The 25,480-nt window shown below is 48.3% G+C and overlaps 1 protein-coding gene across 3 annotated transcripts in view; it reads right to left on the bottom strand.

Moving 5' to 3' along the window:
* Window positions 1-22,427, bottom strand: part of LOC119966356 (V-type proton ATPase 116 kDa subunit a1-like) — a 228,052-nt gene extending 205,625 nt beyond the window's left edge. For 2 of the 3 annotated variants that reach the window (XM_038797882.1, XM_038797883.1), the window contains exons 1-6: window positions 22,322-22,427; window positions 21,800-21,995; window positions 21,378-21,456; window positions 21,137-21,234; window positions 13,115-13,243; window positions 6,642-6,751 (exon numbers count right to left, since the gene is read on the bottom strand). In XM_038797882.1, coding sequence (XP_038653810.1) covers window positions 6,642-6,751; window positions 13,115-13,243; window positions 21,137-21,234; window positions 21,378-21,456; window positions 21,800-21,916 — 533 coding nt within the window. In that variant the 5' untranslated portion in view covers window positions 21,917-21,995; window positions 22,322-22,427. The remainder of the gene's footprint in view (window positions 1-6,641; window positions 6,752-13,114; window positions 13,244-21,136; window positions 21,235-21,377; window positions 21,457-21,799; window positions 21,996-22,321) is intronic. The other variant, XM_038797884.1, reaches the window with a different exon arrangement.
* Window positions 22,428-25,480: the final 3,053 nt, after the last annotated feature.

Raw genomic sequence — 25,480 nt, 5'->3', positions numbered from 1 at the left:
ATTTGTGACCCTACCCCATATCAGAGACCCTTCCATCAGAGAACCCCCATATAAGAGACCCCCCCCCCCCCCCCCCCCCCCCCCCCCCCCCCCCCCCCCCCCCCCCTTTCAGTCATCCCTGCCTGGAAACTAAAGAGCAGACCAGGCAGAAACAGTTAAAAATCACTGCCTTGTCACTCTTTAGCTTCCAGGCAGATGTGACTGATTGTGGGGGGGGATCTCTGATATGGGGAGTCTCTGATGGGACGGTCTCTGAATTGGGGTATCTCATATGGGGGGGTGGTGGTCTTTGACATGGGGCAGACACTGATGGGGGGGGGGTCTCTGATATGCAGCCGCGTGCAGTCCCCTAGGTACCTGAAACTGTCCCCTACCAATCTAAATGGCAGTTCCCCCAATCGCCTCTCCTGACCCCCCTCGCCTGGACAGCAAACATCTCGCTCTTCCCCATATTAAGTTTATACCCCGAGAACCAGCCAAATTCCCATAAAATTCCCATGATTTCTTCCATGCCCTCAGTTGGATCTGAAACATACAGGAGCAGGTCATCCGCATAAAGCGAGACTCTGTGCTCCATAAGCCCCCCCCCCCCCCCCCCCCCCTCCTCCCCTCCGGACCAGCCCCTTCCAGCCCCTTGAGGCTCTCAGAGCAATTGCCAGCGGCTCTATAGCCAGCGCAAACAGCAGCGGGGAGAGGGGGCATCCTTGCCTCGTCCTCTGGTGCAGTCTAAAATTGTCCGACATCGTCCTGTTCATCCGTACACTTGCCACAGGAGCCTGGTACAGCAACCTGACCCAGTCAATAAAGCCCCTCCCAAATCCGATCCGCCCCAGAACCTCCCATAAATAATCCCATTCAACCCGGTCAAAAACGTTTTTCACATTCATTGCGATCGCTACCTCCAACTCCCTACTTTCAGGGGGCATCATGATCACATTTAACAGCCTTCTTACATTGGCCCCCAGCTGCCTGTCCTTAACGAACTCCATCTGATCCTCCACAATAACATCCGGTCCACAATCCTCAAAGCTGGAGGACAGAATTTTGGCCAACAGTTTGGCGTCTACATTCAACAGGGCTATCGGCCTGTAGGACCCACATAGCTCCGGGTTCTTTTCCCGCTTCAGAATCAGCGAAATCGTGGTCTGTGACATCGTCTGGGGCAGAACCCCTCTTTCCCTTGCCTCATTAAACACCTTCATCAGCACCGGTCCCAATATCCCGGAGAACTTTTTATAGAACTCCGCAGGGCACCCGTCCGGTCCCGGGGCCTTACCCGACAGCATGGCCTTCGAACCCTTCACTATCTCTTCCAACCCGATCAGGGTTGGCCACTGGGGGGGTCCTTCTACCAGCTCCCCGTCCACCTTTGGGAAATTCAGCCATCCAGGAAGTGCTTCATCCCCTCCGGCCCCATAGGGAGTTCTGACCTGTACAGCCTGCTGTAGAAATCCCTAAACGCCTTGCTCACCCCTGCAGAGTCCCCAACTAAGTTCCCATCCCCGTCAATAACTTTCCCTATTTCTCTAGCTGCTCCCTCATTCTGAGCTGCTGTGCAAGCATCCTGCTGGCCTTCCATGCTCGTAGATCCCCCCCTTGCCTCTCTGAGGTGTTCCACTTCCCTCCCTGTGGTTAACAAGCCGAACTCCGCCTGTAGCCTCCGCCGTTCCCTTAAAAGCCCTATGTCTGGAGTCTCCGTGTACCTCCTGTCGACTTGTACAATCTCTTTTACCAGTCGATCTGCCTCTGCTCTGTCCGTCCTGTCTCTGTGAGCCCGGATCGAGATCAGCTCTCCTCTCACCACTGCCTTCAGTGTTTCCCAGACCACCGTTGCTGAGACTTCCCCCGTATCATTTACCTGCAGTTAATTTTGTATGCATTTCCTCAGCCTCTCGCACACCGCTTCGTCCGTCAACAGCCCTCCATTTAACCTCCATTGCGGGCGCTGATTACTATCTTTACTAACCTGCAGGTCAACCCAGTGTGGAGCATGGTCTGAGATTGTAATCGTCGAGCACCCCGTGTCCACCACCATTGCTGGCACCCTGCCCGTTTTGGAGCATGACTGATCCAGGCCGGGATCAGTAACTGTATTAAAGTCTCCTCCCATGATCAGTTTGTGCGAGTCCAGGTCCGGTATCCTCCCTAACATCCTCTTTATGAACTCCATGTCATGCCAATTTGGCACATACACATTAACCAGCACTACCTTCATCCCCTCTAGCTTACCACTCACCATAATATTTCGACCTCCCACATCCAAACTATTCTGCCCACCTCAAATATCACCCGCTTATTAATCAAGATTGCAACCCCTCTAGTCTTTGTGGCCAGCCCTGAGTGGAAGACCTGACTAACCCAGTCTTTCGTCAATCTAACCTGGTCCACTACTCTAAGGTGCATCTTTGCGACATTACCACGTCCGCCTTTAGTCCCCTCAGGTGCGTGAACACACGTGCCCTCTTAACCGGCCCAGTTAACCCTCAAACATTCCAAGTGATCAGCCTAGTTGGGGGGGCAGAGTGCCCCCCCCTCTGCCGATCAGCCATCCCCTTTCTTGGGCCTGCATCCAGCCCATGCACCGCCCGCCACCCAGCAGTCCCCACCACCGACCTCCTCTCTGTCCCTCAACCAAAGTCCCTCCCTCATCAGCAGAACAACTACCCCCACTCCACCCCCCCCCCCAGCAACACCACTCTGAAACCTAACCCATACAATAAATTAAACATATGCACCCCCCCCACTGCGCTTCCATGAGCTAGCTCACCCAGCTAGCTTGGTAGCCCCCACCCCCGGCGCCAGATAGTGTCCCACCTATTGTTTCCTCACTCCCCTACCCCCGCTCATACAAACAAATTCCCTCATCTAACGATCCCCACACAACCACCCAACTGAAAGAAAAACACCGAAATTCAAACAAGCACATCTCCATCCCACAAAAGTGCACATCAAGGCAAAAGGCAGTACGAACATTCACCAAAAAGAAAAACCGAAAAAGAAAACCAAATAAGCCAAAAATTTGCATCAAAGTTCAAAAGTTCTCAGTCCACCACGAGTCCTTTTCTTTTTGCGAAGTCCAGCACGTCTTCGGGCGACTCAAAATAATGATGCTGGTCCTCATATGTGACCCAGAGACGAGCTGGATACAGCAGTCTAAACTTCACCTGTTTCTTGAAAAAGATGGACTTAATTTGGTTGAAGCCTGCCCTTTTCCTAGCCACCTCCACACTCAGGTCCTGGTACACCTGCAGGATACTGTTGTCCCACTTACAGCTCCGCTTTCACTTGGCGCACTGAAGAATACATTCCTTGTCCAGGAACCTGTGGAATCTCACCACCATTGCCCTTGGAGGTCCCCCATTCGTGGCTTCTTCGCTCGCTACGCCCTGTCCATCACCAAAGGTCGGGAGAATGTCCCCTCCCCCAGCAGCTTCTCAAACATACTCGCTATGTATGCCCCAGCATCGGGCAGCACGGCGGCCTAGTGGTTAGCACAGCTGCCTCATGGCACTGAGGTCCCAGGTTCGATCCCGTCTCTGGGTCACTGTCCGTGTGGAGTTTGCACATTCTCCCCGTGTCTGCGTGGGTTTCACCCCCACAACCCAAAAAATGTGCAGAGTAGGCGGATTGGCCACACTAAATTGCCCCTTAGTTGGAAAAAATAATTGGGTAATCTAAATTTATTTGAAAAAAATGTATGCCCCAGCATCAGCTCCCTCAGACCCCTCGAGGAGCCTGACAATTCTTCAGTTCTGCGGGCGGGATCTATTCTCTAGGTACTCCACTTTCTCCAGAAGCCTTTTCTGCTGGTCCCTCAACATCCCCACCTCCAGCTCCATCTCAGTTTGATGTTCCTCCTGCTCAGCCAACGCCTTCTCAACCTTCTGGATTGCCCGATCCTGGGCATCCAATCTGTGCTCCAGCCGATCAATCGACTCTTTTATCGGGTCCAGGCAGTCCCGTTTCTGCTTGGCAAAGCCGTCCTGGATGACCTGCATCAACTGCTCCATTGATCATTGGGCCGATACACCAGGGGTCCGATCCTCGGCCATGCTGTCTCCTGCTGCAGCTTCAGCCCAGCGCTTGCCTGTCTTTTTATTTCTGCCTTTTCGTGCACTTCTAGTTCTTTGCTCCATATACTGATACGTGGAAACGGTGCCCAATTGCCTCAGCCTTCGAATTTACAGTTTAAAACCAGAAAAAAGTCAGGTGGAAAGGTCCAAACGTCCGACTCTCTTGTTCTGCTCTTGGCGTAGCATAAGCGGCTTCCTTGATGTGCACTCTGACAAAGGAAGGTTCAGACATGGTGATAACTTCAACATGTTTATTAAACTATTTACAATTCTCCTACTCGGGTTCGCCACTACTGTTAATCCTTCTGTAGCTACTCAGACTGACAAACCAGTCTGCTACAATCCACGTGATGGGAGTGATCAACCCTGTGTCTGTACTCACTGAGTGTCTCCATTGGAAAGAGGAAGATCATGTGTGCTGTGTCCTTTATATATGGGTTGGTGTAATGCCCCCCGTGGTAGTGTCATCTCTGTGTGTATCATGAATGCCCATTGGTCGTGTCCTATCTTACTGACCTATTGGTTGAGTGTCTGTGTGTCATGTCTCTGATGCTCCCTCTAGTGTCTAGCTAGTCTACATGGACTTACATTAACCCCTTGTGTATAAATAGTGATGCATATCACCACACCGACCAGAGCGGGAGCCACCAAATGTGCGACTTACTCCTTCATAGCCGCCACTGGAAGTCCCTGTTTCACGATTTTTAAAAGCACAAGTGAACCGCACCATTGGGAACTCAGCCCATCGGAGGTGGGGAATCGTGGCAGCCCCGGAGAATGCCAGGTCAGGCCCACTAATGATATACAAATGGTGTTTACTATATGTGCATTCCGGAACGCATTGACACCGCTGTCAAGGTGACGGAAAATTGTGTTTCGGCATCAGATCGGCTCCTGCTGCGATTTTGGTGTCGGAATCTATTCTCCACCCAACTGTGATTCCCGATTTCGGCATCAGTCAACAGAGAATCCGGAGCGGGATTCTCTCCTACCCGGCGGGGTGGGCTGTACCGGCGTGGAGGAGTGGCATGAACCACTCCGGCATTGGGCCTCCCTGAATGTGTGGAATACTCTGCACCTTCATGGGCTAGGCCAGCGCCGGTGGGTTTGGCGTCGCGCCAGGAGGCGCGGAAGGGCTTGGCGCCACGCCAACCGGCGTCGAAGGGTCTCCGCCAGTTGGCGCGAGTTGGCGCATACGCGGGCGCACCAGCGTATGCTGGTGTCATCCCAGCGCATGTGCAGGGGGGTTCTTCCCCGCGCTGGCCATGGCAGAGGTTGACAGCAGCCGACTTGGCGGGGCGGTCGGAAAACCCCGCCCCTAGTTTCTCACCACGCTACAGCGAGATCCCAATTTCGTCTCGGGGAGCGGGTTGGTTGCTTTGCAAACTGTTTGGTGCTTGGCGCGGTTCTCGCTTTCTGCCTCTCCCACTATTCATTGGCCTCGTTTAGCTTGAGTGAGAGCGTAACGAGGATGGAGAATCGCGCTCTTAGTGTAGGCTAAACCGGTGAGAAATTTCCCAGGGTCCAGAAAAGTGATGAAGTGTCATTTAATAGCGGTGGGGAACTCTCCGGCAGAACTGGCGGGAAACTTCCAAAAAACCTGCCACAAATGAACTTTGAAATGTTTGGGGAGAATCGCGCCCATGAATACCCATTGCAGAAACTCACAACCATGACTCGATTGTTGTGTGTTTGGTCCCTTACACCTAAAGATGAATTCACCAAACACTTTGATCTGTCCAAACAAGATCCTTTTATTATGTCACGTGCTGCAGGATGGCAATCTGATACAGAGCACGTTATCATGAAGTCTTTGCTACTCTGCTGGAACTTACAACTTCTCTGACTTGTTACATGTACGTCTTATCACCCTCTACCTCGTGTTCTTCTGGAGATGTCCGGATGAGCCTCTTTATATACAGGTCCCCAGGTCCCATAACCTTGTTCTTGAGACCGCCACCTGCTGGTTGGAGGTCTCATACCATCCATCTGTGATATGGTCCATAGGCATATCACCACATCGACGACATCCTCAAATCAAAGGATAGCCAACAATGGTGACTAACTACCAGCTGTGGCAGACTGACCTCATTGACAGAGTGCTCGTCACCAACATCTCCCTGGCATCATCTCACAAACAACTGCTGTGGGAAAAGGTCAAGCCCAAGCTGCCAGCAGACAGGCACAAAGATTTTCTCATAAAGACTTTGGAGTTGAAAAGAAACCCAAGGGCATAGAGTACAACCAGATATTTATCTCAGACCTTCAAAATACTGACAGCTCTCCCCAAAGAGATCACAGAAGCCACTTTTAATTCATAACAATATGAGCTGCCTATAAATTCATAATACAAAACATATCTATAATGTAGAGATTCTTACTGTCTGAAATAGGATGAAGAGGTGTCTCACAGTGACTTTCCATAGGAGAAGAAGGAAATCAATTGTGAATTTTATGTTGTTATGTCACCTTTTGAGATGTTTCTGTCTGTTATCTGCTTTGGAGTGTATTTCTGTGCTAATATAACCTACTTTACAATGGCAGATGGAATACACATACTAGATTTACCCCAGTTTCAGACGTCCTCCTCCACTGGTACTGCTGTGCCTCCTTGAAAACCCTGTTACAGGGACAGACTCTTCAGAGGGGAGCTCAGAGCCTGACAGCTGGGATTCTGCCTGAAGAAGACAAAACCCAACACACATTAAAAGCTACAGGCTGCAAAGTGCTTTTATTTTTCAATTACTGCCGGCTGAAAGCTTGTTTTCCATGAAGGGAAAATCGTTTTTCAATTATGTAAATACAGAGCAGCCTAGATAGAAGAATTCTAATTTACAAAACCATTATAGAAGAGTCTAATTTATTTCTCCTTATGAGAGCAAACTGATAAAATGTAAACAAGCTGACAGCAAGACCAAAAATCTACCATCCTAACTGTGATGTCCTCAGTGGTGGTCTCTGACGATGACCCTGAGAATAACTGCAGGTCGCTTTGTTTGAATACCAGTGGGCACTGGTGCCAGTAGCTGCACGTTCTGGGGGGCCCTGCCATGGTGGTGAGGCTCCAAACTGTGACATAGGCTGAGATTTTACCTCCCCCACTACCTCATATACTGGATGGAATACACATACTCGATTTACCCCAGCTTCAGACATCCTCCTCCATTGGTACTGCTGTGCCTCCTTGAAAACCCTGTTACTATCAGTGTCCCGGAGGAGCCCCGGAGGAGGGGCTGGTTTAGCACACTGGGCTAAATTGCTGGCTTTGAAAGCAGACTAAGGCAGGCCAGCAGCACGGTTCAATTCCCGTACCAGACTCCCCGAACAGACGCCGGAATGTGGCGACTAGGGGCTTTTCACAGTAACTTCATTTGAAGCCTACTTGTGACAATAACCAATTTTCATATACATTACAGAACACTGACCAATGATAAGGGGGATAAACAACATTAATACTAAAAGAATCTTTGATGAAGGTTGTCATGTGAGAGTACCTTTAAGAAATGGGTGTTTAAGAAATGTACCTTGCAGAAATGGGTGTTTATCAGTGATGTCAGGGTGTGGGTGGAGCTGGACTCTCTGTCAGCGTTTTACTTTCATTTTAGGCTGTTTGCTGCAGGGTGTGTTTTAGTTTCGTTTTCAGTGTTGGAGCTGAACCCAGACAAAGCAGGTGTACTGCTGTTCTCTCTGTCATGAAAAGACTATCTCTTGATCATTTGGTGAATTCAGAATTATAAATGTTCTCAGTAGTGAATGTAAACTCTGTTAAAAGGTGTTTCTTGTGTCTTCTGGATATTGTTTGGGAAGTTATTAAGGATTACTTAGTGTTGTATTCTTTGGGGGTTGTATTTGAATTGATGGTTGCTAAGATGCTCACTGTATGTTTTAAAAAGATTAACTTGAGTTCGTAGAATAAACATCGTTTTGCTTTAAAAAATACTTTTCCATTTCTGCTGTACCACACCTATAGAGTGGGCCGTGTGCTCCCCATACCACAATCTATTAAAAGTTGTAGATCAGGTGAACTCCATGATACACTTTGGGGTTCTCTAAACCCTGGCCATAACAAGGTGAAGATTCAGGTTACCTCCCAGATCCAGAAATCAATGACAACTCAATTTTCTGGAACATTTTTTCTCAATGGATGTATCAATAGCTAATCTTGCTGACTGAAAGACCAGGACACAGCAAGTGTATGGTTGGGGGTTGCTGCCCTGACCCCTCCCTCGCTCTTGGATGCCACTTATGACACAGTGACAAGACAGACCCCATTGTGCTTGGTTCCTAATCTAGTTTTTGTTTTTCTGAGGTACTTCCACCAGAGTTGACGCAGGAATGCAATACATGGGCCAAAGACTTTCAGCACGCAATGTTTAAAGCATTGTAAATAAAATGGTAATGTCTACACTTGGTATTAATCACTACATCAGCCCACTGACAAACTGCATTTGTGAAGTTGTGAGCAATGTTACAGTTTGGGCTTTCTTCCAGCGGAGAGAGGCTAAATTGTCATCTATACCTTTACCAATGTCATGCGGATTTGTTTGTCATTATTCTTGAATCATGATATATTACACTAGGCAGCATATACTGAACTTCTCAAAAAGCAGGACATATCACATTGGTGGACCAAAAAAAAAATTCAAGCTAGAAGGTAGCAAGATAATGCAAGATAGCAGTGGGATAGTACTTAAGAATAAAGTTAGAATCAGGTTACCTAAGGTTAAAACATTCTCTTTAGAATGTATTAGACCATAAGATGTAAGAGCAGAATTAGGCCATTCGGCCCATTGAGTCTGCTCCACCTATTGATCATTGCTGATATATTTCTCATCCCCATTCTCCTTCCTTCTCCCTGTAACCCCTGATCCCCTTATTAATCAAGAATCTATCTATCTCTATCTTAAAGACAGTCAGTTATTTGGCCTCCACAAACTTCTGTGGCAAAGAGTTCCACAGATTCACCACTGGGGCTGGTTTTGCACAGTGGGCTAAACAGCTGGCTTATAATGCAGAACAATGCCAGCAGCGCGGGTTCAATTCCTGTACCGGCTTCCCCGAACAGGTGCCGGAATGTGGCGACTAGGGGCTTTTCACAGTAGCTTCATTGAAGCCTACTTGTGACAATAAGCGATTATTATTATTACGCTCTGAAAAATTCCTCCTCATCTCAGTTTTAAAGGATCGTTCCTTCAGTCTGAGGCTGTTCCCTTGGGTTCTAGTCTCTCCTCCTAGTGGAAACATCTTCTCCACTCCCACTCTATCTATTTCATACACAATCTGAAAGCCTTTTGTAGACTTTTGGCACAGTGGTTAGCACTGCTGCCTCACAGCACCAGGGACCTGGGTTCAATACATCTTTATGGAGTTTGCACATTCTCCCCGTGTCTGCGTGGACTTCCTCTGGGTGCTCCGGCTTCTTCCCAACAGTCCAGAAAAATCCAGATTAGGTGGATTGGCCATGTTAAATTGCCCCTTAGTGTCCAAAGATGTGCAGGTTCGGTGGTGTTACAGGAATAGTGCGGGGGAATGGGCCTGGGCAGGGTATTCTTTCAGAGGGTCAGTGCAGAATCGATTGGCCGAATGGCCTTCTTCTGCACTTATGGATTCTATGAATATCAGATATAAGTAATGTGGTTATTATGTTGAAATTATAGAGTTTAATTTCATAAGCAAACTGGACTGTTGTACTGTGAAGATATTATAAGTTTGTACTCTTGGAGAATAAATAGCTGTTCATCAATCAAGTTTCTTGTCCATAGAATGACTTGATGGGCAATGGTTGCACGTTGTGTTACATATTAATAATTTCACCATTTATAGGGCAGCACGGTAGCATGGTGGTTAGCATAAATGCTTCACAGCTCCAGGGTCCCAGGTTCGATTCCCGGCTGGGTCACTGTCTGTGTGGAGTCTGCACGTCCTCCCCCTGTGTGCGTGGGTTTCCTCCGGGTGCTCCGGTTTCCTCCCACAGTCCAAAGATGTGCGGGTTAGGTGGATTGGCCATGCTAAATTGCCCGTAGTGTCCTAAAAAGTAAGGTTAAGGGGGGGGTTGTTGGGTTACGGGTATAGGGTGGATATGTGGGTTTGAGTAGGGTGATCATTGCTTGGCACAACATCGAGGGCTGAAGGGCCTGTTCTGTGCTGTACTGTTCTATTCTATGTCTTCTATAATTTGACTAGGATAAAGTCTTTGTGTTGCAGCTCTAATTTCTAGATGAAGTGAGCCTCCAGTCAATTGGCCACTATTTGTCTCCAATATGAAATTTTGAGGCTTACATTAGCTTCTAGTTTAATGCCTCCAGTTGCAAGATAATTGGATAACCTAACATACATAAATTCTTCCTATTTTATGCAGGATGAAAACACTGCATTCATCAGTTGTGTATCTGGAATTATTTGCTGCTGGCCCTTATAAAACCAGTCTGTTGTACGGTTCATACAAACAGCCCTTGAACAGTGTCAACAAATCTTTGCAGTTAAATTGATCTATCTGACATTGGAGACCTTTTTGACAAATGTGTTTCACTGCAACTATCACTTATTGTACGTTCCACTTCCTACAGTCTTGTTCACCATGGAGTAATTTGAAGAGGCTGTGCTGCCAGAGGGTTGCTGCTCCTAACTGCTATGTTTGCCTGTGTGGAAGCTGAATAAGGGCACTGTGAAGATTGGTTGCAGTGTCTGAAATGATAAACCTGTTGTCACAAAATGCTAGATTTTTCATTGGCTTTGCCCATTATTGCAGTTGAAATTGGTTGGCAGGGAGCTGAAATTAACTGGTAATAGGTTGAAATAAATTAGAGGCTCGTCACAGGTTTTCACAAAACAATTTCTGCTCCATCATCAATGTGCTGCCCTTCACCTGTCCTTATTTCTATTATTTCGGATGTGTGGGTCTTGGTGAGGCCAGCATTTGTTGCCTATCCCTTACTGCCCTTGAAAAGGTGGTGGTGTAGGTACACCCAGAGTGCTGTTAGAAAGGGAATCTCCTTACCTGCTGTTAGGATAAGGGGTCCTCCCCACATTCCCCCCCTCCAAAGGACCACCCAGCAGTGCCAGGAGACAGTGCCATGGGAAATGCCAGGGTATCAGGGAGCAGTGCCTTGGGCAGTGGCAGGGTGCCAGGGACAGTGCCAGGGAGCAGCAGTGCCATGGGACAATGCTGTGGCATTGCCTGGGGATAGTGCCTGGAGCAGTGCCAGGGTAATGCACGGGCATGTCCCTCACGACCAGCAACCCCCCCCTGGGGGTGGGGGGAGGGGGGCGGTGGCTATACATAGTCGCCTGGTTCACATTTTGCAAAAGCAGTTGCAACCCTTGGCAAAGTGACTTCATGCTGGCGACGGGGAATTCGTAATGTGGGGGGAACAGATGTGTGGAAGTCCTTTAGTTCGATGATAATTCATGGAAATGGGGTGGGAACCTCATTATGTCACCAACGAGGGACTGGGAAAATCAGAAAATTATGGAAATCCCAGCCTGGGTCTCTACTATATTGCAATTCTCCAGGATTAGCTCGGAGTCTGCATGAATTATAGATTAATCTCCAAGACACTACACTGAGCATCTTAGAAAAACAACCATAGGGTCATTAATTAAAAAAAAAATTATCTTTGATTTATTTATTAATTATTAAAATATAGGACACCAAAGAAGACGATTATTTCACTAATTGTCTAGGATCATGCAATTAGATAATGAGATTGTTTGCGTTCCAATTTGATAGGCAAGGCAGTGTGCCACAAGTATGGTTAAGTTGGGCAGCCATTGGCAGGGGTGGTTGGATGGAGGAGTCCATGTTGTGATACTTCCAGGACATGTCCAAACGGAGTTGGGAACCCTCATCTCAAGAAGCATTATTAGTTTTATTGTACAATTAGGCTCAAAATATGCACCAGTAACAGAGACAGGATTGATTGGAAATGATTCACATTCAACTTTCTCAGCTGCAAGAAACATTGAAAATTATTTCAAACATAAATTGCTGCCATTGTTGCACTGCAACAGATCCCAAAAGGGTTTTATTCGACCAGCTGCGAACGCTTTAGAAAAGCTTTAAAGCACTTTTCTTGAACAAACTATCAGTTGAACTTTGTGATAGCAAAGGACAGCATATCCATTTGCATTATTCAATGACGGTTACTGATCTCAGTATGCAAGGAAAGGAACAAACTGCTTTTATTAAACACGACAGCCCTATGACAATTATAATTTTTACCTCCTTGAATTTTATTATTTATATAATTATATTAAATAATTGCAAGGGGGTTCCGAAATCATCATGATGGCTTTGTTTCTGCATTAAAGATATTTTAAAAAATTATGGTTTTGTTGGTCAGTGCGCAGACACACAATATTATATGAATGAATGTCAGTAAAGCTGTATAATGCACGAATCTGTTTGTAAGTGTGTGGGAGTGAAGTGGAAAATAGAGGATAGAGTTGTGGCTCAGACACCTCTTCCTAGTACCCAAAATTTTAAATCCCACAGCTACCTTTTAAGAATTCACAAGTATAAATTCAAATATTCACAAGTATCAGACATCTTTTTCTAATTTTTCAAATTAAGGAGAAATTTAGCGTGGCCAATCCACCTACTCTGCACATCTTTGGGTTTTGGGATTGAGACCCATGCAGACATATGTGCAAACTCCACACGGACAGTGACCTGGGGCCGGGATTGAACGCCGTGGGACATCAGTGCTAACCACTATGCTGCCCCTAAAATGCAGGAGGCGGGATTCTCCATCCCACCACACCAGATTTCTGGTGCGGCGCGCCCCCAGGATTCTCCGTCTCACCAGTCGGCCAATGGGATTTCCCATTGTGGGCAGCCTCACGCCGTCGGGAAATCCCAGGGCTGCCGGCCCAACGGAGAATCCCGACAGCGGAGAATCCAGTCCAAGATATCTTGATGTATTTTCCTCAACTGGAGGACACTTTAATATTTGTGCTGATGGAATTAGAAACACTTGTTATTCCATGATGGTGCAGTAACATAAATGTATTCAATAAATATATGGCGATAACTGACATACCTCTTCAAAGAAATCCTCCGTTATCTGAAGAAGGAACTTTAGCTCTGTCAGCTCCAGGCAATTATTTTTCAAAGCTTCTTGGTTTGTGTTGATCTCTTTCAACTCTTTTTCTAGCTTTTCAAAAGCAGCCTAAATGAGAAAACATGGAAATTTTACTGCCTCAATTCCCTACAGTTCTGCAAAGAGCACTTATGAAGGGCAGATAAACCTAATTAAAATTGACTTGCTGAGAGGACAATAGATTGAAATGTTAATACATCATTTTTAAAGGAGCCCTAAAATATCCAATTTTGACTGAAATGGCGAATAAAATATGAAACTTGCTACTTGTTTGCTGTTTTAAATCAGAGACAAATTACTATAATGACATCCACAGAAATTATTTGTGTTATTTATCTAAAGGCAAATCTTTTACTCATTTTTACTCATTTTCCCATAACGTTGAGTAAACCCATAATCTGGTTATTTTTTGTTCAGGAATAATTTTAAGGTTTAACGTTTTCCAAAAGTAATTCTGTACCGTCATAACAAATGATGCATTTCTTATTCTTTGATCACAAGCCAAATGAAGACGCGTTCTACATGCTTCATTATGATCTGTAACTCCCATCACTCAGATTCTGAGGTAAATATTTGGGAAGAAGAATTAGGAAGCTATTTTTCTAAACACTGTGTGATGCACCATCAATTGGACTCGAGTCGTAGTGAAGTTCCAAACAACAGGCTTTAATACGCTAGATGTGAGCCAGGCAGTGGTCGTACAGAGAAAGGCCGACTGCCAGCCAACACGAGCTCTTATACCCCGCCTTGTAGGCGGAGCTACCAACCTCTCAGCCAATCGGTGGGGAATCACATGACCAGCCACACACAATTGGCAGAGAGGCACATGACTTGCCTGGGCCAATGGGCAGCGAGGCTGCTGTACCAATGGCAGCCTGGTTCTCCGGTAATATGATCTCTCTAGCCATACTACCACACTGTGAAAAGCCCCTTTGGTCCTGGAAGAAGAAAAACAGTAAAGAGCCCACTCTTGCTGGATGAAGGAAGACCACAGTCCATCTGGTTGGCATTCCACCATTCTGGCAGTCACATGATGCAATGATAAGTGATGGAAGTGGCAATAACTTATTCCAGCATAATGTAATGTAATTTTAGATTTTTCACCTTAATGTTTAGTCCACAGATGCCATGATACTTGATGCATTGCTAGAATGTTTTACCAGCCCAGGATGATAATATTAGTATTGTCACAATATACTGATGACACAGAGAATCACTCTTCTTTCTCTGTGAAGTCCTAAGCTAAATGGAAATGCCCTGAAATGGTATGACAGGATTGACAGTGGGGTGGGACAGCAATCTACAAAGAGAAAGCTGTAATGTCGTAATTGATGGAAATTGGCTACGATTAAATTATTGACTCCCAATCAGAGGACTGACCTCTAACCTTTATTGCTCTTTTAACTAACCGCACCTAATTGAACACAGTTTGCCAGATCCTGACTCGGAGCATTGGACAGAATAAGAGGAGGAAGAAGTGACAGAACAACCACATTGCCCACAGCCTCATCATGTGCAGAAGTGAAAGGCAGAAGAGTTGGACGGTGGGATTATCTGTTTCAAAGACTAACTGTTGATGCCAACACAGAATTTGTGGACTTTCAGGACAGCAAAACTGGTGCTGCACCTGGATCAATTCCGCCACTGTTAAGGGGCTAGCACCGGCGCCATGTGGAATACAATTGATTCTAATGAGAACCGGTGTGGATTCTCCGGTTACGCGACTGAAACTCAGGAGGCTGACACGCTGTCGCCGCATATACACACCTCACTCCCCACGCACACCATCCCAGCCAACAAGATGGCAGCAAGGAGAGTGGCCCCGAGATTCACTGATGTCGAGTTGGAGACCCTCCTGGATGCGGTGGAGAAGAGGAGGATGACTCTGTACCCCCATCTGGGAAGAAGGCTGCCTTCGTTCGTTGTGGCTGGGTGCAGGTGGCAGAGGCGGTCAGCGCCACCAGCAACACCGTCCGGACCGGCCAGTAGTGCCAGAGGAAACTGTACAAACTCCTCAGGGTGGTCAGGGTGAGCAGGTAGGCCTGTGCCCCTGGCACTCACCCACACACCCAAAACCGGATTCCCCCCCCCCCCTCAACCCGGACGGCGGCCGAACCCTCACTTTGCCCCACATGCCGGTACCCATACTGGCCGCCATGGCCGGGTGCCCTAGCCATTGTGGCCACCAGCTACCAACCTCTTGGGCTGCATGAATCTGACTGCCTAACACTGTCATTTTCTGTTTCTCCCCTGGGAGGAGGCCACACACAACCGCCAGGAGTGGGAGAAGAGAGGAGGGAGGGGGACTGTCGGAACTGCAGCCCCTCACCGTGGCCGAGCAGAGGGCGCTGGAGGTGGTCAGTGGCCCAGAGGGACAGGAGGTCACCGAGGCGGAGCTCAGCTGCGGGCAAAGAAGTGAGACCCCGTTTAGTTGCGGTTCCCCATGATACGTCTGCCAATTCCCCTAACACTCACTCCACACCACCCTCACCCCATACCACCCTCACCCCCCCAACACTCACCCCACAACACCCTCACCTCCACACCACCCTCACCTCTACACCACCCTTACCCCAACACCACCCTCACCTCAACACCACCCTCACCCCAAAACACCCTCATCCTACATCAACCTCACCCCCCCCCCCCCCCCCCACCCCCGCGGTCTAACCATGCGTCTTGTCTTGTGCCTGAAAGGAAGTGTTGGGGATGGTGTGTGTGTGGGGAGTGCAGTGTGTCTATGTGGCTGCAGCTTGTCAGCCGCCCCCCGCCCCCAGACAGTGCCGCAGCCGGGAGCCCCCCCCCCCCATGAGCTGGGCACCAACACTAAGAGCAGCTCAGACACCAGCCCTCTGTCAAGGCTTAGGAGACCCCGGAGCTCAGGTCGGAGGATGCCAGTGATTTCCCATCACAGCTGTCTCCAACACCCTCCACTATCCCAGAGACACTCTCCTCGGGTTGGGCATGTTAGTGAAGAGGCTCCTGGGACACTATCTGGTGCTCCTCATACAGATGATCCACTACAGCAGGTGGAGGTAGAAGCGGCTGAGGGGGCGGATGGTCAGAGGGCAGGCCAACCCCAGGAACTAGCTACCATTCAGACTGGTTTTGTGCTTCTGGAACAGGCAGTCTCAGCTATAGTGGAGATGCAGTCACAGAGCCAGGGACTATATGAGGGGTCGCCGGTGAACATCTAGCACCTGCAGGTGCAATTGGAGGAGGCCAACCACGTGCAACAGCAGGAGCTGGTACCTACAATGCGTGCCACCCAGGCCAACACTGAACGGGTGGCGTCCATGGTGTAGGCACTGGGAGCGGCGGTTCCGGCTATTGATCGGCATGTCCAAGGCCTGGGGCATTCTGCACAGGCGCTGCATGGGGCCAAGGACAAGGTTGGCGCCTCACATGCAACCATGTACCAGAGCCACCTGGAAATCGCAGCGGCGCTCCTGAGCATGGCCCAGTCCCAGCCGGCCATGGCTGGAAATGTCGGCAGCATTGCTGAGACGCAGGCCGACGTGGCACACTCTGAAGGAGGTGGCCCAGTTACAGAGGGAGATGGGGCAGTCACTGGCTGATGTGACACAAATCCAGAAGGTGGTGGCACAATCACAGCATAATGTGGCGCAGTCCCAGATTGAGATGGGCCACTCCCTGTACTCCATGCTGCAAGCGTGCAGACCCGGTTGAGACCAGAGTGGGCCTCCAGGACTGGCAGTGCCAGGTGGCGGAGAAGCTTCAGGGGACAGCTCCCCTCGCACGCCCATCCCATGGAGTAGCCCGAGGGAGGAGGAAGTGATAGGACCTGTGCCGGTGACTCCCGTAGGGGAGCTGCTGGAACACCGCAGCACCTCAGATTCCCCCCTGGCATATCTAGAATCATAGAATTTACAGTGCAGAAGGCAGCCATTCAGCCCATCGAGTCTGCACCGCCCTTGGAAAGAGCACTCTGCTTAAGCCCACATCTCCACCTTATCTCCATAACCCAGTAACTCCACCTAACCTTTTGAACACGAGGGGGCAATTGATCGTGGCCAATCTACCTAACCTGCACATCTTTGGACTGTGGGAGCAAAGTAGAGTACCCGGAGGAAACCCACACAGACACGGGGAGAAAGTGCAAATGCCACACAGACAGTGACCAAAGGCCAGAGTTAAGCCTGGGACCCTGGAACTGTGAGGAAGCAGTGCTAACCACTGTGCTGCCATGCTGCCCCGTGGGCATCAGGCAGAACGGGGCGACACCATGCCACCTGGGACACCCAAGCAGCAGCTGGTACCATCTAGATCTGGCTTCCCCAGAAGACGCCCACCAAAGGGGTCCCAAGTCACAGGGCAGGGTTCAGAGCAGGCCGCCTCCTCTCCCGCTGCACCACCTAGAGAACCACCTTGGCGTAGTGTTAGGGCCCGTAAGGATAGTAAGTTAAACACTAGTTAAGTTGGCACGGGTGCAGGGCACAATTTATTTATAGGGGCTTGGGCACAAGTCTGTAAATATTCATTCACATTAAACACCTGTTACCACTGTTACAAGCTGCCTCAGTGCTCTGTCTGATGGGTGTGAAGGGTGGGATGGTCTGGGCTGTCCGGGAATGGGCGAACATTGGGGGTGGGGGGGGGGAATAGATGGACACTGTAGGTGGCCCATGCTCCCCCCCCCCCCCCGACCTTCCCCACCACTGCCACCCCAGAGTTTCAATGGGACCGTGTAATGGAATTGCCAGGTCGCATGCAGGGATCACCCAGGTGGAATGTGCTACCATGGGCAGGAGTCAGACATTGTCAAACGATACGGAGCAGCAGAGATCACGGCAGAGCGGGTTGTCACCATCCTTCATACCATCTACCAGACCCACTGTTAATGCCAACCCAGAGCCCCAACCCCGCAGTGTGACAGGTATGTATCATGGGAGGTGGCCTGGGTGGTGGGAGGGGGGGGGGGGGTGTAGGAATGTGGGGGTGGGATGCAGTGTCCATACCCCTGGCCAGTGCACCCCTCCCCACCCCACCGCAGTCAGTGAACCCTGAGGTGATCAGAGTGCCCCATGCGCGTTGGCCCTTGCGCACACATCGTGCAGCCTCCCGTGCCTGGTTAGGACCCATGTCCCACTCATCTTCGCCCTCCTCCGCATCCTGCTCGGTGGACGATGCCTGATGTTCCTCCTCCTCCCCCAGCACGCTGCCCCTCTGCTGCGCAATGTTGTGGAGGACGCTGAACGTCGCCATGATGCGGGCGACATTCTTAGCATCATACTGGAGGGCCCCTCCAGAGCAGTCCTGGCATCTGAACTGCAGCACTGCTCAATCACACCCTGGTCGCTGCATGGGCTTCGTTGAAGCGGGTGTCCGTCTCGGTCTGTGACCTCCAGATAGGCACCATCAGCACGACCACAGTGGATAACTCGTCGTGCACACTGTGCCGTGCACACTGACCGGGTATCGGGCGCAGATGTGTATGATGCGCAGCTGATGGTCACATATCAGCTGCATGTTCATCGAGTGGAACCCCTTTTGGCTTGTGCAGAGTGGCCTGCCATCTCCAGGTGCCCGTAGCGGGACATGCATCCTCTTGATAATCCCCTGGATGATGGCGGCGAACCCGGGCATCCCGATGGACTCAGTCCACATTGAAATGGATGTACTGAGCTGCCTGGGCATATAGGGCCTCCCTGATGGCGCGTATGCACCTGTGCATGGAGGTTTGCGGGATTCCGGACAGGTACCCACACGGCGCCTGGAAGGACCCCGTTGTGTAAGAGTTCAGGGCGACTGTCACCTTGTTGGCCACAGGGACCGGGTATCCTCCCCCATACCCCCACAATGCCAGATGTGTCATTATCCGGCAGATATGTTGCATTGTCTCTTTGCTCAGCTGGAGTCTTCGACAACATGCCCTGTCCAGCAGGTCCTTGAATGACAGTGATGCCGGTACACATGAGGCCTCAGGAAACGCTTCCTTGGCACCTCTTCCCTCTCAGCCTCTTGGGTGGCCGGATCTCCAACCTGGGTGGCTGTGGTGGTATGAATGTGAGCACTGCCATTGGTGCAGAGCATGGGTTTCCCATTGGCTCTGGCTGGTCATGTGCCTCTCGTCCGATTGGCTGGGACTAGTCTTGTGACTGCTCACCAATTGGTCGAGAGGCAAGTAGATCCCGCCTCCGAGGCGGGGTATAAGTACCCAGAGTTCCCGGCGGTCATTCTCTGTAGTCGACCACCGGGCTAACAACTAGCTGATTAAATCCACAGTGTCTCGAGTCCAATTGATGGTACATCAGTGGCTGCCACCTGTCCCTCTGCGGCACTCCGCTGATGCAGCTTCCTCCTCCTCCTCGAGCAGTGCCCGCTCATATAGCCGCACGGCATCCCCAGGGCTACGGTGACTAGCAGGAAGGCCATCATTGCTGGTTGAATTCCAATATCCATTGTCACCAAGGACTGAAAGGCCGACATGTTAGCATGGTGCGTATCCATGTGCCTAACCAGGTCCACCGGGCTACATGTTGGCTCCAGTTAGCACTGCGAGCTCATCTCCCTCATCCCCGCACACCTGGCCCCATTGGTGGCTGGAACCAATCAGCTGGCACTGTCCTCGCCAGGAATGGAAATGGAAATGGAATTCGCTTATTGTCACGAGTAGGCTTCAATGAAGTTACTGTGAAAAGCCCCTAGTCCCCACATTCCGGCGCCTGTCCGGTGAGGCTTGTACGGGAATTGAACCGTGCTGCTGGCCTGCCTTGGTCTGCTTTAAAAGCCAGCGATTTAGCCCGGTGTGCTAAACCAGCCCCTGAAAGTATGCACCATGGCCGCTGTGGGCGCTACTGTGAGTGTTGCCCTGGGTGGGTTGCCGGTGGGTGGCAACTGGGTTGGGGGTGGGGGGGGGGGGTGTGGCAGGGGGTGTTGTGGGATGCGGGGCTGGAAGCAGCCAATAGGCCGATGTCACTGTGCTGAACCAGGGGCCAAGGTGGGTGGTCAGTGGGTGCGGAGTAAGATGGCCACGGTAATGGCAGTCTCTGCCTGGGCACAAGTCCCATGGGGGGGGGTCACCCTGGCCACTTAGCTCGTTCCCCTGTCACGCCCCCCTTCCCCAGCCCTGGCAGGGCTCCCCCCCCCCCCCCCCCCCCCCCCCCCACCTCAGGCAGCCTGGCAAGTGTCCGGCCTAGCACTCCACAGTTGCTCCTCTCTGTGTCCTACCTCCCCTCTCTCTCCTTCATCAGCCACCACGCCCGTTTCATGATTTTTAAAAGCGTAAAGTGAACTGCGCCGTCGGGAACATGGCCCATCGGAGGCGGAGAATCGCGGAGGCCCCAGAGAATACCGGGTTGGGCCCGCTAATGATTTGCAAATGATGTTTACTGTTTGTGTGTTCCATACGCTTTGATGCCGCTGCCGAGGTGACGGAGAATTGCAATTTAGCATCAAATCAGCGCCTGCCGCGATTCTGGCGTCGGAACCTATTCTTCGCCCAATCGTGGTTCGCGATTCCGGTGTCGCCAAACGGAGAATCCCGCCCGGAAAATGTGAACAAGGAAGGTGGGTTGGAGAAAATTGGTAAAGTATAATCAAAGCTGGATCACTGATTCTTTCAGCATGATAGAGTTGATATAAATAATCTCATAACCATAGCAGAAGGAATTGATTAGTTTAAAATCATTCTTAGTGAAACTTAGGAAAATCTTATTTACTTTTTGCTGAGCACAATTACCTTACATTACAAAAAGCTTCCTTAGAGCACACCAAATTATATTACATTTTAATTTCTAAAACAATCCCATATTCTATTCTTTATCGGCATATGTATGTGCACTTTTTAGAATTACTCCAAAACAGACTGCGATTTTTGTTTAGAATGGATTTTATGTAAGATAGAAGGAAATCTATATTGAATCACAGAGGAAGAAGACAGTGGTTTTCTGCAGGATCAGTGAATTGGGATAGGCGGTAGTTTCAGAAATCGATGCTTACCTCCAATTCAATTACATCCCTTGGGCAAGGGGCCTTATCATTTCCCATACTTTCAACGATTGGAATGTTAGCTTTTGTAATTTCTTTTTCTAAAAAGCCTGAAAGAAAGAAAAAAATGGACTATGAGACACAGCACTCAACTTTAAGCGTTTGTCGTTTTTTTTTAATGATGATGAATTCTGTTTTAAAAATAAATTTCATGAGGAAAATTTAAATGATCCACCAGGGATATAAAACCTACGCAGAATTCTCTCCATTTCTTCACATCGTCTGACCTCATTCACAAATTTCCTCTGGAAAGCAATGATTCCTGGGTTCAACTACATGAGTGTGAGAAGAATCAGATGCGAGATGCTGTTATTAATGTCAAAGCGATACAGATCACAAAGGTTTCTTTGGTATTCAAATTACTAATTTTCTATTGACGTTTGTAATCGCTTACTCAAAATGTACTCAATGAATAAAGAGGATATATGACAAGCTGTCTGGTTTGTGGAGGGAAAATAACCACTCGAGCTTGGCATCATTTTCATCGCGTAAGCATTTTGACAATGCAAGTTAAATGCGCTTGAATACAAATTGTAGCACTGGATCTCATTTTCGTAAACAAAATAAAAATAGGTCTGTTATCAAAATATATTTTTTAATGTAGAAGATACTCACATCTCTGAATTGTACAAGTCCCAGCTCTCCTAATTCATTAACATAACAGTATGCTGTCTCTGTCTGAAAGAAAAGTTGAACCAAACACATCTCTTCACTCCTGAAGATTGAACCCATTCTCAATTGCGATGAATCTCTTGGAAGTCAAAGTGAGGGGCTTTGCTTTGTTGTATTTGATCTCAGAGTTCATTCCTGCCTGGAGAACAATTAGTTGCACATATCATATAATTTCAAATATTAATGCTTAGCCTTTTGCTTTCTTTATTGATTGAAGAAGATAAAAGGCGCTTGAGTATTTTGTAACAATTCGGCAAATAATCTGAACAATTTAGCTAATTTCTGTAGAAATCAAACCTCCATATAGTTAAAAAAAATGGAGCAAAGCCAAAATATAGGCTTTGATTCCTTTGGACATCTAAGCTGGCTGTTCAATTAACATATTTGTCAAACAAGGCTTCATGATACGATTAAGCTTACAGTATAACAGCATTTATTTACATTTTCTGATAAAACCAAACATACCTTGCAAGCAAAAGTTCAACAAAGGAGACACACGCCAACACATGTGTTCTGGTAATGCACAAAAATGAACTATAAGTAATGTGGGTTTTGTACCCTACTTTATTGATACCAAAAGTCAATTAGTGCCATGCCCAGCGGTTGTATTAGTAAAACTTTTTCCAGCGCTCTTCTGTCACAGATCAATATAATTAATGTGACAGATTTATCAATATGACCCCTCAACCCATTTAAATTCATTCTCATCTGGTGTCAAATCATGGAAGAAATGTGCCGTAAAGCAATACCATGGGTTTGTTCATATTCATTTTTGCCTTCAGTGATCCAGTGAATAGAAATACAGAGGTAAAGCAAGCCCACTTGCAGGCAACTAATTAAATCAACAAATCTCATTTGAATGCAACTTTCACAAATTTCCAAACTTATCAAACCACTTGCATTTCAATTTTGGGCATTTGGAAGCAATTTGCTACATGTAGGTCTCATCTCTGAATTCTCTGCATTCCTATTTCAGTTTGCAGCTGAAACCCTCAATTTTCCCTCCAATCTGTTGTCAAGGTTACTTGGCCACAAACATTATTTGCTGGTGTTAGGTGCAATGCTGCTGTTTTTTTTCCCAAGAAGAACAACAATTGCTTGTATTTATATCATTCAGGCAAGTGGAGAGTGATGTGTTGGGTAACCTGGGTCTGCGAGGACTGCGTTTACTATAGCAGTGAGAGAGACAGGCTTCCAACACTTGGAGAAATGCAACTCTATTTGAAATGAAATGAAATGAAATGAAAATCGCTTATTGTCATGAGTAGGCTTCAATGAAGTTACTGTGAAAAGTCCCTAGTCGCCACATTCCGGCGCCTGTCCGGGGAGGCTGGTACGGGAATCGAACCGTGCTGCTGGCCTGCTTGGTCTGCTTTAAAAGCCAGCGATTTAGCTCAGTGAGCTAAACCAGCCCCTCAATATTTTATTGAACTCTTAACTATTATACATACTTTAACTGTGGGTTGACACTATGCTGAGTTTACTGGAGACCTGAGGCTAACCTGACCAGACTATCTTACTACCACATGGTGTATGTTCTAGTTGTTGCTCACAGGCTCTGACTGTCTCAGAGGCTGCATCGCAAGAGAGTGGGAAAACTAGTGCCCTCTGGCTTTATAGTGGCCGTGTTCTGTCTGGTGATTGGCTGCTGTGTTCTGTGTGTTCATTGGTCATCCTGTGTGTCAATCAATGCCTGTCTGTGCACTATCATATACTTGTGTGTATATTATGAGATCGAGTATTCCATTACACTGGATAAAAGCAAATTACTGCGGACGCTGGAATCTGAAACCAAAGAGAAAATGCTGGAAAATCACAGCAGGTCTGGCAGCATCTGCAGGGAGAGAAAAGAGCGAATGTTGCGAGTCCAGATGACCCTTTGTCAAAGCCATTACACTCCTGACTTGTGCCTTGTAGATGGTGGACAGGCTTTGGAGGGTCAAGAGTTGAATTACTCACCATAGGATTCCTAGCCTTTTGACCTGTTCTGGTAGCCACATTATTAATATGGCTAGTCCAGTTCAGTTTCTGATCAATGGTAAACCCCAGGATGTTGATTGTGGGAGATTTAGCGATGGTTATGTCATTGAATGTCAAGGGGCAATGGTTAGATCCTCTCTTGTGGGAGATGGTTATTGCCTGGTACTTGTGTGGCATGAATGTAACTTGCCCTTTGTTAGCCCAAGCCTGGATATTGTCTGGGTCTTGCTGCATTTGGACATGGACTGCTTCAGTATCTGAGGAGTCGCAAATAGTGCTGAACATTGTGCAGTCATCCCAAACATCCCCACTTCTGACCTTATGATGAAATTGATGAAGTAGCTGAAGCAGCTGAATATGCTTGGGCCTAGGACACTGCCCTGAGGGCCTCCTGCAGGAGTGTTGTTGAACTGAGATGATTGACCTCCATCCACCACAACCATTTTCCTTTGTGCCAGGAGAGTTCCCCCCTGATTCCCATTTACTCCAGTTTAGCTAGGGATCCTTGACGCCATACTTGGTCAAATGCTGCCTTGATGTCAAGGATAATCACTCTCACCTCACCTCTGGCATTCAGCTCTTTTGTCTATCTTTAACCAAGGCTGTAATGAGGTCTGGAGCTGAGTGACCCTGGCAAAACCCAAACTGAGCATCCATGATCAGGTTATTGCTGAGTAAATGCCGCTTCTTCCCCACTGTTACCAGACTCCTAAACAACCCTCTTATGGACTGACCTGATTAACACTACACCCCTGTATGCTTCACCCATGCCAGTGTTCTGTAGTTACATTGTGTACCTTGTGTTGCCCTATTATGTATTTTCTTTTATTTCCTTTTCTTTTCATGTACTTAATGATCTGTTGAGTTGCTCGCAGAAAAAGACTTTTCACTGCACCTCGATACACATGACAATAAACAAATCCAATCCAATCCAATCCAAGTGACTGCCGCACAGTCCTTGTAGAGTCAAAATCCCGTCTTCACACTCCATCATGTTGTGTGACACTACTACCACAAAAAATGGTATAGACTTCGAACAGGTCTAGCAGCTCAAGACTGGGCTTCCATGAGGCCCTCTGGGTCATCAGCAGCAGCAGAATTGTACTCGACTGCAATCTGCAACCTCATGGCCTGGAATATCCCCCACTCTACCATTACCACCGAGCCAGGGAATCAACTCTGGTTCAATAAACAGTGCAGGAGAGCATTGCTGAGTAAACGCTATTTGATAGCCCTGGTGATGACATCTATCATTGCTTTGCTGATGATTGAGAGCAGACTTAATTGGGCTACTGATTTGATATGTCTCCCTTTTTGTAGACAGGCTACACCTGGGCGATGTTCCACATTGTTGGGTAGATGCTAGTGTTGTAGCTCTTTAGAACAGCATGGCTAGTCCTGGAGTACAAGATTTCAACATTGGAATTAAGATGCTGTTGGGATCCTTGTGCTTTTGTTCTACGCAATGTTGTTTGCCATTTCTTGGCATCAACTGGACTGAATCTAATTGTCTGAAGTCTGGCTTCTGAGCTGATGGGACCTTAGGGATTGGCCAAGATGGATCATTCATTTGGCACTTCTGGCTGAAGATGGTTGCAAACTCTTCATTGCTATCTGTTGAACTCTACTTGCTAGGCTCCTCTA

This window comes from Scyliorhinus canicula, chromosome 5, assembly GCF_902713615.1.
Source record: "Scyliorhinus canicula chromosome 5, sScyCan1.1, whole genome shotgun sequence".
NCBI classification, from domain to species: domain Eukaryota; kingdom Metazoa; phylum Chordata; class Chondrichthyes; order Carcharhiniformes; family Scyliorhinidae; genus Scyliorhinus; species Scyliorhinus canicula.
Note: the sequence above shows the minus strand (reverse complement) of the source record. Positions and strands in the feature narration are given on the sequence as shown.